The 12303-nt window shown below is 37.0% G+C and overlaps 1 protein-coding gene across 1 annotated transcript; it reads right to left on the bottom strand.

Annotated features, from left to right (window-relative positions):
- Positions 1-2638: 2638 nt before the first annotated feature.
- LOC103015977 (protein SET-like) lies at positions 2639-12175 on the bottom strand. Its single transcript, XM_057544130.1, has one exon. The coding sequence runs from the start codon at positions 4269-4271 to the stop codon at positions 3429-3431; it is 843 nt and encodes a 280-aa protein (XP_057400113.1). The 5' UTR covers positions 4272-12175; the 3' UTR covers positions 2639-3428.
- Between the last annotated feature and the right edge of the window lie 128 nt (positions 12176-12303).

The following is a 12303-nucleotide window of genomic DNA, read 5'->3' as shown; positions in this document are numbered from 1 at the left end:
AAAATTACTATATACAGCATGTTTTCATTTATAGGCAACTCAAAAGCAAACACATTACAAACATATTGTTAAGGTATACAAGTAATCGGTAAAACTATAAAGTAAACCAAAAGGATGACAAATACAAAATCCAGGAGAGTGGTTACCTAAGAGGTGGGGTGGAGGTGAGAGAAGGAGGGAACGTAATCAGAGAGGATTATATAGAAAGTGTCAAAGTTATGGGTAATATTCTTTTTCTTAAATTAGGTTATATGTACAAGGGTGTTCATTTTAGTAATATTCTTTATCCCTTAAATATACTCTATGTATGTAATATTTTATAGTATCTATATATGTTATACAGTATTTCATACATTCAAAGGTATACATTTAAATACACATATCATATATACTCAATATAAATGTATGCTTTTGAATGTATAAGTATTACATATTTTTACGTGGGAAAATTAAAGGAGAATTAAGAAATATTAAAGTGGGTTACTTGAGGAAAACTTAGAAAAACTAATGTTCAGAAACTCTCTCTAGGCTGAAACATAGTTCCAACTTGTATAGTTCCACCTCAAACAACAGGTTTGTTTGAGAATGAGGTGTAGTGAATACTATTGTCTGCCTTCAGGACATCCATTTCCTTCCTTCTTCCTTCTTTATAAAATCCCAGTTTTGTTCAGGAGTCCACATCTTCCCTTACATATCCCATGTCACTAAGAAAAAGCTGACTATCTTCAGCTCCAACAGTAGGTCGCTGCAGTTAAAGTCAATCATGCCAATATCATCCCCTTGCCTTTTATTGGTTCAGAGATTCTGGCTTAACCTAATCAGCCTGTGGCATTTCTTTTTTATTTTGTTTTGTTTTGGCTTGGTTTTTTGGCCCTGCTGCGCAGCTTGTGGGATTTTAGTTCCCCAACCAGGGATTGAACCCCGGGCCCTCAGCAATGAGAGTGCAGAGTTCTAACCACTGGACCGCCAGGGAATTCCCTGCATGTGGCATTTCTTAGGCCATTCAAAGATTGGCATCTGTCCAAAGTTGGCACAATCATGCTGACGAGCAGGATTTTTATTACATGGTTTGGGGAAGAGACCCTATTTCTCTCTAAGAGATATGAACAAGGAACATGTTGCTCCAACTGCTATTTACAGCCAACTGGGGGCTTTGATGACAAAGCCAACAGAGGGGGAAGGTCAGAACTGAGAGATATGGAGCTTCAGCCCTGAGAGTGCTGTTTATAGAGCTCACTACCTTTGAAACTCCTGTTATTTGAGATGTATTTCCTTACTGTTTAAGGTAGACTGAGTTAGGATTCCCGCTACTTGCACTGGAACCACCCTAACTGAAACCTGGAGGTACATTTTAAGGATACATAGAGAAACAGGAACCTCAGACACACAGTTGGGCCCCATGGAAGTTTAAGAACCCTACTTGTCACTACAAGAAGGGCTGAATATGTAGGTCTCACAGAGAGTGGAATGTGGCTCAGGAACTGGGTGGCCCTTAGGACCCAGTGTAGACCTAGCTGTCACTCTCTCAGCATTAGTAAGTTTTTGATCAGTTCTTATCCCAGGACTCTGCCATCTTGGTACTCTTGTTTCAGGTGCATCCCTGCTTTTCTTTATGTATGATTTCTAATCTTGCTATAGCTGTTCAACTCTTCATGTCTTGAGATCTAAATTCCCCAAAGAGAGGATCCATTTCCTTAAGACAGTCCATCTCATGAACCCCCTGCCAATCTATAGATTAGATGTTTGTGGGTAAGATGCCCTACCCTTGACTCAATTAACAGTAGTCAAGGGACTTCACTGGTGGCACAGTGGTTAAGAATCTGCCTGCCAATGCAGAGTGCACGGGTTCAATCCCTGGTCATGGAAACTGCAAGTTGCAGGATGCAGCCAAAAAAAAAAAGGCAAATAAACACCCTATACCCTTCATTTAGGCATATCATTTGTTGATGTTTTGCTACATTCTCTCTCTCCCTCCCTCTTCCATCTATCTGTCTATCTATCTGTTTTTCCCCAATCCATTAAAGTTACTTGAAGCTATTGTGACCCTTCACACCTAAACATTCAGCAGGTATTTCCTAGGAACAAAGCTATCCTTACATGCAACTACTATATACTATTCACTCTAAGGAAACTTAACATAAATACAATTACAATCAGCCCATTATTTAAATTTCCTCAATTGTCCCAATAATATCCTTTACAGTTTCTTTTTTTTTGGTGTGTGTGTACACATTTAGTTTTATTGTAACAAAGCAACTTGTACAATTTTAACGTTTAAAACTGAACATCATCTTTCCTTTCCAGTGAAACAAAAAGAAAAATTTAAAAATAAACAGGGACAAAATTACAATAGAGAATGTTAATTGCAAATAAGATCCTACAGGTTCTGCTGATTCTCCCATCGAGTGGTAGGGCTCAAGTCATCATTAGGAGAGAATTTTATTTTAAAAGTGTCATCTTAAATTGCAAGGATGTCCGTTAAACATCACAATTAAACATGCCAAAGGAGAAGCCATGTTGTCAAAATGCCCACTTAACCCACCCAAACATCTCAAACCCACCCTTTGCTGACCTTCTATAACCCCATTTTTTAAAGTTTTTTTTTCTTTTTTTTTTTTTAAAGTTTGACATTTTTTTTTTTTAAATTTATTTATTTATTTATTTATTTTTGGCTGTGTTGGGTCTTCGTTTCTGTGCGAGGGCTTTCTCCAGTTGCGGCAAGCGGGGGCCACTCTTCATCGCGGTGCGCGGGCCTCTCACTATCACGGCCTCTCTTGTTGCGGAGCACAGGCTCCAGACGCGCAGGCTCAGTAGTTGTGGCTCACGGGCCTAGTTGCTCCGCGGCATGTGGGATCTTCCCAGACCAGGGCTCGAACCCGTGTCCCCTGCATCGGCAGGCAGACTCTCAACCATTGCGCCACCAGGGAAGCCCTTTCTTTTTTTAAATAAGAGAAAGTAGACAGATACATGTTGGTAAACGCTAATTGTCTATATTCACATAGAGACAGTGTAATCTCTGAGCCCAATATACAGAGAAAGGAGGAAAAAAGCTAGAATTCTATGCACTACTACACAGGGGCCTAGCACCCTCCAGCTTCCAGCAGAGCTAAGGGAGCAGGTTTTTCTTTTTTCCCACAGAGAATGGTGGTGTTGATTCCATAAAGTTTTTGTTGAGACAGGAAAGGATAAAAATGAATTTAGAACAGAAAGGGGTAGAGATTCTTTTCCCACTGAATTCTGCTCAAGGTATTTTCCCCCCAAATAAGTTGTGATCCATAGTATAAAGGAGAAAAGAGACCTCAAAAACAGGGCGCCTGAACACAAGAGGAGAAGAGAAAAAGACTGCAACTTGCTCCCAGAGACTGGAGAAAATTTAAAAAGGAAGGTTGGAATCCATCAGTGTTCCTTTAGTCATCTTCTCTTTCATCTTACTCTCCTCCCTCCCCCTCATCATCATCTTCATCTTCATCCGCATCCCCTTCTTCATCAATATCTTCCAATCCTTCTTCCTCTTCATCATCATCATCTTCTTCTCCTTCCCCTTCCTCATCATCCACATCCGGAACCAAGTAGTACTGTAATGGATTTGGCCAAATATCATCTTTGATGACCTCTCCTAACTCATCTGCACCTGCATCAGAATGATCAGTAAACCAGGTGAAGAAGCCTGCTGGTTCCTCATGCTGTCTCTTCCTGCTGGCTTTATGCTGCGTTTGACTTGAACGTTTTGTCAAATCCTTTCTGGATTTCCATTTGATTTGAGTGGACTTTGAAGATGGATCACCACTCTCATTCAGATGAAATTCTTTGGAGAGAACTTTATTTTCGAAGTAAGGGTTTTCATCGTAATAAAAATCTATTCTGTAACCTGAGTTAATATCTTCAAATTCTGTCACTTTGACTCTTGTCAAATAATGCAGCGCCTCTTCATCCTCCTCCCCAAGCGGTGCAGACACTTGTGGATGGTTAACAAATGTTACCCCAAAATTTGGGATTTGGGCCATCAATTCCGACCTCTTCTGAAAAAATGGTTGGCGGAGTTTGCTATATTTCTGTTCTACTTTCAAAATCTCCTCACTGGCTTGTTCGTTAAGTCTGTCTGTTTCATTTTGTACTTCATCAATATGTTCAATTGCTTCTTGCTGTTCTTTTTCTTTGTTCGTCAAGTTCGGAGAAGCAGACGTTTCCTCTGGCTTGGAGGCAGGAGTCAGTCTCGGTTTCTTCGGTTTCTTTGCTTGGGGTGGAAGTGAAGACTGGTGTTTGGGGGCCATGCTGGGAGAAAAGCCAAGAATCCACCCAAGGGAAGATGCTCGTACCAGGAGCTCTGAGAACTCTACAGTTTCTTATTTTTTTAATTCAGGGTACAATCAAGGATCACACATTGCATTTAGTTTTCATGCCTAGTCTCCTTTAATATAAAAACAGTTCTCTAGCCTTTTTTTTTCTTTTATGACATTGACATTTTTTAAGACTCCAAACCAACTGTTTTGCAGAATGTCCCTAAACTTTGGATTTCAGTTTCCTCATAATTAGATTTAGTTTTTTTTTTTAATTTGGGGGGACAAAAATACTACATAATTAATGTATCCTTATATACCCCACAACATGATGTACATTATGTCAGTTTGTCTCATCAGTAGTGACATCAAGTGTGATCATTTGGGTCAGGCAGTGTTTGCCAAATTTCTCTATTGTAAAGGTATGTACAGTAATCTATGGGATAATACTTTGAGGTTCTGAAAATATCTTGTTCCCTACAGCTTTTTACCAATGGTTCTGACATCCACTGATGATTCTTGCCCAAATCAGTTATTACAATGGTGATTGTAAATGATTTTATATTTCTATCCTTCCTTCTACATTTATTAGTTGTAATATTCCTATACAAAAAAGCTCCCTCATCTCTCCCATTTTCTTTGTTTATTCTTAATATCTTATGGACACATGGATTCTTTATTAAAAATGAACATGTTGTACACCTTACATTTCTACAATGTTATACATCAAATATTTATCGATAAAAATTAAAAATAATCATGTGATAATCCACTACTGTCATTACTAATTTTGATCCTTAAATTGTCTCAAATTTGACCAACATGAGACTTTTCAAGCTAGTTCCTGTTTCTTTTGGCAAGTCCCCGTCAATTTTTGAGCACTTCCTTGCATTTTTCTATAATTAAAAAATTTCCTTATTATGAAGAGGGCCCAAGATGGTGACATAGAAGGCTCATGAACTTCCTTCCTCCCATGGACACACAGAATGTACAGCCACGTACAGAGCAATTCCTCTGGGAGAAATCCAGAAACTAGCTTAGCGACTTCTACACATCGAGTAGATGAGAAAATACTCACCTCAAAATGGGTAGGAAAGGCTGAGACACACTCTCACCATGAACCTCACCCTCAGTACAGGGCCATACAATTTGGGGGGAACTCCCAATTCCCACCTTCTCCCTGAGGAGTGAAAGGTTTGGACCCACATCTTGTGCCCCAACTTTTAAGGTTCTCACATCAGGGATGGGTCCCTAAAACACCTAGCTCTGAAAGCCAACAGGGCTTGTGTCCATGAGTCCCACAGGACTACAGCAAATAGAGAAGTGATTCTTAATGGGTCTGTAACTTCCTTTGATCATCAAACTTTCATTTCTCACTGTGCATCGCTTGGATCTTGTAATATGTTTTTTTAATTGTAGTAAAAGACACATCACATTACATTTGCCATCTTTATCATTTTTAAGTGGATATTTGGGTTTCTTCCACCTCTTGGTTATTGTGAATAATGCTGCAATGAACATGGGTGTGCACATATCTCTTTCAGATTCTGCTTTGAATTCTGTTGTATATATAACCAGAAGTTACGATTGCCAGATCATATTGTAATTCTATAATTTTTTTGAGGAACCACCTCAAAAACTACTATTTTCCATAGCAGCTGTACCATTTTACATTCCTACCTATAGTGCACAAGTGTTCCAATTAATAGGATGTTGGTCCCATCCTCACCAACCCTTGTTCATTTTCTGTTCTTTTGATAGTGGCTACCTTAACAGGAGAGATGTAATACCTCATTGTGGTTTTGATTTGCCTTTCTCATGATTAGTGATGTTGAGCATCTTTTTCATGTGCTTGTTGGCTATTTGTATATCTTCTTCAGAGAATTGTCTGTTCAAGTCTTTTGCCCGTTTTTAAAATCAGGCTGTTTTTTGTTGTTGAGTTGAAGTTCCTTATAAATTCCGGATATTAATCCCTAATCAGATATATGATTTCCAAATATTTTCTCCAATTCCTTAGATTGCCTTCCACTCTCTTGATTGTTTCTTTTGATACACAAAGGGTTTTAAGTTTGATGTAGTCCCATTTGTCTCGTTTTGCTTTTGTTGTCAATGCTTTTGGTGTCACACCCAATAAATCATTGTGAAATCCAATGTCCTAAAGTTTTCTCCCTTGTTTTCTTCTAGTTTTATAGTTTAGGTCATGTGTGTAGGTCTTTAATCCACTTTGAGTTAATTTTTGTATATGGCGTAAGAGTCTAACTTCATTCTTTTGCATGTGGATATCCAGTTTTCTGAGAACCATTTGTTGAAAAGACTGTCCTTTTCCCATGTGTGGTCTTGTACCCTTGTAGAGAATCATTTGGCAATACGGTCAGCCCAACATATCTGAAGGTATTGCACTGGTAGATTCAAGCAGCTGGGGATAGAAAATATTTGGGGGAAAAAGTTCCAGAAAATTCCAAAAAGCAAAATTTGAATTTGCTGTGCACTGGTAACTATTTACATTGCATTAGGTATTATAAGTAATCTAGAGATGGTTTAGAGTATATGGGAGGATGTGTATAGGTTATACGCAAATACATCACCATTTTATATAAGGGACTTGAGCATCCACAGATTTGGGCGTCTGTGAGGGTCCTGGAACCAATCCCCTGCTAATATGGAGGAACGGCTGTATGTGTATGGGTTTATTTCTGGGCTCTCTATCGTTGCATTTGGTCTATATATCTGTCTTTATGTCAGTACAACACTGTCTTGATTACTACTTTGGTTTGTAGTATGTTTTGAAATCAGGAAGCATGAGGTCTCCAACTTTGTTCTTCCTTTCCAAGATTGTTTTGGCTATTCGGGATCCCTTGAGATTCCACACCAGTTTGGCATTTTTTCCTTTCCATTTCTACAAACGTTATTGGTATTTTGATAAGAGACTGTATTGAATCCATAGATCGCTTTGTGTAGTATGGACATTTTATTGCTATTGAGTCTTCCAATCCACAGCACAGAATGTCTTCCCATTCTCTTGTATCTTCTCTGATTACTTTTAGCAACATTTTGTAATTTTCAGTGTACAAGTCTTTCACCTCCTTAGTTAGGTTTATTCCTAGGTATTTTATTCTTTTTAATGCTATAGCAAATTGGATTGTTTCCTTAGTTTCTTTTTTGATTGGTCATTGTTAGCATACTGAAATGCAACTGACTTTTCCATGTTGATTTTGTATCCTGAAACTCTGTTGAAATCATTAATTAGTTGTAACAGATTTTACAAATGGATTCTTTAGGATTTTCTACATAAGATCATGTCACATGTGAACAGAGATAATTTTACTTCTTCTTTTCCAATTTGGATACCTTTTATTTCTTTTTCTTGTCCAACTGTTCTAACACAGACTTTTCAACATGTGCTTTATCAGTTGGTATAGGCTAAGTTATGCTATTGTAAAAAACAAACAAAAAACCAACCCAAATCTCAGTGGCTAAAACAACAAATGCCTAGTTTTCATTTACCCTAGTGTTGGGATGTTCTGTGGGATCCAGGCAAAGCAAGGTTCCATCTCTGTGTTTTCATGATTTGAAAGGCAGGCCAAAGGGAGCATAGTTCATTACATAATGACTTTTAAAACCTCTGCCTAGAAATGATATACGTCATCTTCACTCACATTGCCACACCTAACTTCAAAGGTGGTGGAGAAGAGCCATCCTACCCTGAGTCCATAAACAAGAGAGCCAGAAATATTTGGTAAACAGCACAAAAAACTGCTACACTCTACCCTTCTAGTTACCAAATGTTGATCTCACTTTCTCTACCACAGGCCAAGTATACACTACACAACTCCCCCACACAGACACTCTCAAAGTCCTGTACAATCATGACATCATGCTCAAAGTCCACGATATCTAGGTGGAGCACAGCCATCTCTACAGCAAGGGGTATATGTAGTAGTATCAGTATCAGGAGGTGTGGCTTTTTTTGATCTAGAGACCTATGCACCAAGAGGGCGAATTATCTGCCCTTATAACACTAAATATACAATTGGTGGAATAGGAACAGGACAACTAGAGGGAACACTCCTATTCAGAAAAGGAAACAAAACAAAACACATAGAAGTGACTAGTCTCTAGCAATTCTGTCTACAAGATGAACTGTGCAAGGGCACCTTACTTTGGGGGTAAGGAATTCAGAAAAGCTAAAAATAAAAGGACAGGCAAAAGTAGATAAGGCAAATGCATTACAAAAAAGAAAAAGAAAAAGAAAGCAAGGATCCTGTTCTTAATATAAGAAAAAGTAGAATTCAGGCTAAAGAGCATTAAATGAGACAAAAAGAATACACTATAATGCTAAAGGCTACAGTTCACAAAAAAAATATCAGTTATGAGTATCCATGCACAAAACAACACAGTAGCAACTTCCGTCAAGTGGAAACTCTAAGAAATGCAAGGAGAAATAGACAAAGTATACTAAGATTAGAAAACTCTATTTCTCCCAGTGTGAGACAGATCAGAGTCAAAAATAAATGTAAGGATACAGGTGACCTAAACAATCAGGTAGATCTTATGCATAAATATCAAACCTTTTATCCTGATAATACCAGATAATACAGAATGTACCTCCTTTTCAAGTGTACATGGAACTTTCATGAAATTGACCATGTTAGGCTACAAAGAAAACCTCAATATTTTCCATATTGCATATTCAAACAGCATATTATTTTTGCATGCCTTTTCCCATCTTTTAATTTACTGAGGTGTAATTTACAAATAATAAAATGCACCCATTTTGTGCACATTTCAATGCTTTTTGACAAATCAATATATCCAAGTAGCCATCACAGCAATCAAAATACAGAAAATTTCCATCATCCCCCCAAACTCCCTTGTACCTCTACAAGAGCCAATCTTCTCCCTCCACATCAGGCAGTCAATTTACTTTCCATCACTATAGATTGGGTTTGTGCTTCCCAGAGTTTCATATGTACGGAATCATACAGTATACATTCTTTTGCTCAGCTTAACAGTATTAAGATTCATCTATGTTACTGTAGATTCATCTATGTTATTGTATTCATCATGTTAGTGTATCAGTAGTTCATTCTTTTTATTGCCAAATAGTATTCCATTGTATGAATGCACAGTTTATCCATTTATTTGTTGATGGATACTTGGGTTGTTTCCAGTTCTTATCTATTATGAATAAAGATAGTATCAACATTGGTGTACAAGTCTCTGTGTAGATGTAAGTTTTCATTTCTCTTGGTTAGATTTCCTAGGAGTGGAGTTATTGGGTTTTGTGGAAAGTGTATTTTCCCATTATTTCCAACAGATTTGTGTCATCCTGATTTAGGCACATCTTGTAAATACCATATAGCCACAAGATTTTAAAAATAGCCAATCTGAGCATTTGTCTTTTAATAAGGGAACTTAACCTAGTCACATTCATTCATCATGACTACTGTGTTTGGACTTTTCCCTACCAACTTAGTTTTTTATTTTCCATTATTTCTTCTTCCCTCCCCTCTTCTGCATTTCTTTTTCCTCTTTCTTTTAAAATTTACATATAGTGAAGTATACAGATCTCCAGTAGTGTATTCTGCTTTTTTATTTTTTAATTTTAATTTTTTAGTTAATTGAGCTTCCTTTTTCCATTTTATTTATGTTGGTTTAGGAGACGTACATCTTACATTAGTTAGGATTAGGTTTGGCCATACAATTAAAGTAAAACCCAGGTAGCCTTTTCTAATGTATTGGCACACCTGGTCACTCAATTGCAAAGCCAATATTATCTAACAGTTCTCCCACAGAAGAACAACTCTCCAGTAAGAGCTCTGCTTAAGACTATTTGGCTTGACCCTGATCACCCATGTTTGAAATAATCACAATGGCAAAGGGAATACGGATGTTCTAATTGGTCCAGTTTGACTACTCTAGGTACCTCATATAAGTGGAATTACAGTATTTGTCTTTTCGTGACTGGCTTATTTCACTTAGCGTAATGATGTCAAGGTTCATCCATATTGTAGTATGTGTCAGAATAATATAAATGCATACTATTCCATTGCATGTATATACCACATTTTGGTTATGCATTCATCTGTTTGGACACTTGCATTGCTTCCACCTCTTGGCTATTGTGAATAGTGATGCTAATGAACATGGGTGTACAAATATCTCTTCCAGATCCTGCTTTCAATTCTTTTGTATATATTCCCAGAAGTGGAATTGCTGGATCACATAGTAGTTCTATTTAAAAATTTTTGAGGAACCATCATACTATTTTCCATAGCAGCTGTACCATTTTTTTTTTTTTTTTTGCAGCTGTACCATTTTACATTTTCACCAACAGTACACAGCAGTTCCAACTTCTCCACATCCTCGTCAACACTTGTTGTTTATTAACCCTTAACAGCAGCCATCCTAATAGGTATAAGGTGGTATCTTATTGTGATTTCAATTTGCATTTCCCTAATGATTAGTGATGTTGAACATCTTTTCATGGGCTTTTTGGCCATCTATATGTCTTCTTCAGAGAACTGTCTGTTCAAGTCCTTTGCCTATTTTTAAATCTACCTCATTGTTTTTAAATGCTCATGACATTCCATAGTATAGACATAACATAGTTAAAAGCTTTCTGATGGATATTTACATTCTTTTCAATTTTTCTCTATTATAAATAGTGGTGCAGTAAACATCCTTCTATACACTTCCTTGTACACATGTGTGAATTTTTTTTACACATTTATCATGCATTTACATCACATTGATCATGTGATGCAAATGCACTGATCATTTTAAAGGAAATCACCTATATACCTGTAAATAACCGAAAAATAGAATTGGGCTCACATGATATCTGCAATTTTTATTTTAATGGATCCTGCCCAACTGCTGTCTGAAATGGTTATACCTATCTGCATTCTTGTCAGCACTACATGACTATCCATTTCCTCATACCCTTGCTATATATATTGGAAAATCTGGTCAGTCACTTGTCTTAATTTTGGGGGAAGTTGTTTTACAGAGAAATCTAATTTTAATGTATCCACACTTAGCAATCTTTTCTTTTATGGCTTTTACATTCTTCATCTTCTTTTAAGAATTCTACTCAGAGCCTATACACATTTTTCTTGTTTTTTCCCTAATACTTTCATAGCTTAAAAAATATTTAGACTTTGATCTAGTTGAAACATTTTCTCATGAAGGATATGAGGTAGAAATCTAATTATTTTTTTTCAAATGGATAGCCAACTTGTCATTATAATACAATAATCACTAACATTTATTGAACAACACTTACTTGTAACAGGTACTGTTCAATTCAACCCCATCTTATTGGGGTTGTTTTGAGGATTAAACAAAACATTTTAAAAGGGAAGCAAAGAAGGCATCAAATGGCTACGTGGTTTGCCCAATTCATACAGATATTAACTGGTGAAATCAGGATTCTAACCCTAATGGAATGACTCCACAATATTTGGCTTTTAATGTAATTTCCTTTTCATATAGATTTGAAATACCAGCTTTATAACATACCAAATTGCCATAAATATATAGGTCTATTTATGGACTTTCTAGTCTGTTTCAATGATCTATTTGTCCATTCTTAGCTATGTTGTGATCATGTAAAACGTCTAATCTGATCATGTTATCCACCCTAATTAAAATTTTAATAACTCCCCACTGACCTTAGGATTAAGTCCAAACCCTTTAGCATGTCATATAAAGCCCCCTCCCTCCCACCTCCTACCTCTGGAGTCTCAGATGTGGGTACAGACACCTTCCCTTTCTAGTTCTTTTTAAAGAATAACTCAAACATAACTGCTTCTGGTCTTTCTCCCCTCCCCATCCCAACCAAGTAGAAAGAAATCATTCTTTCCACCTGTATGTCTACTCTCTCATACTTTTATCTTAGCATCATTATTTTACCATATTTATTCATCTACATGTTTCTCTTTTCCATCATAAATGAGTATCTTGAGGATAAGGCCATATCTTATTAAATACCTAGTATCACCTTAATAAATATTTGTTGAGT

This window comes from Balaenoptera acutorostrata, chromosome 3, assembly GCF_949987535.1.
Source record: "Balaenoptera acutorostrata chromosome 3, mBalAcu1.1, whole genome shotgun sequence".
Classification (NCBI taxonomy): domain Eukaryota; kingdom Metazoa; phylum Chordata; class Mammalia; order Artiodactyla; family Balaenopteridae; genus Balaenoptera; species Balaenoptera acutorostrata.
This window is presented reverse-complemented; position numbering and strand designations above follow the sequence as displayed.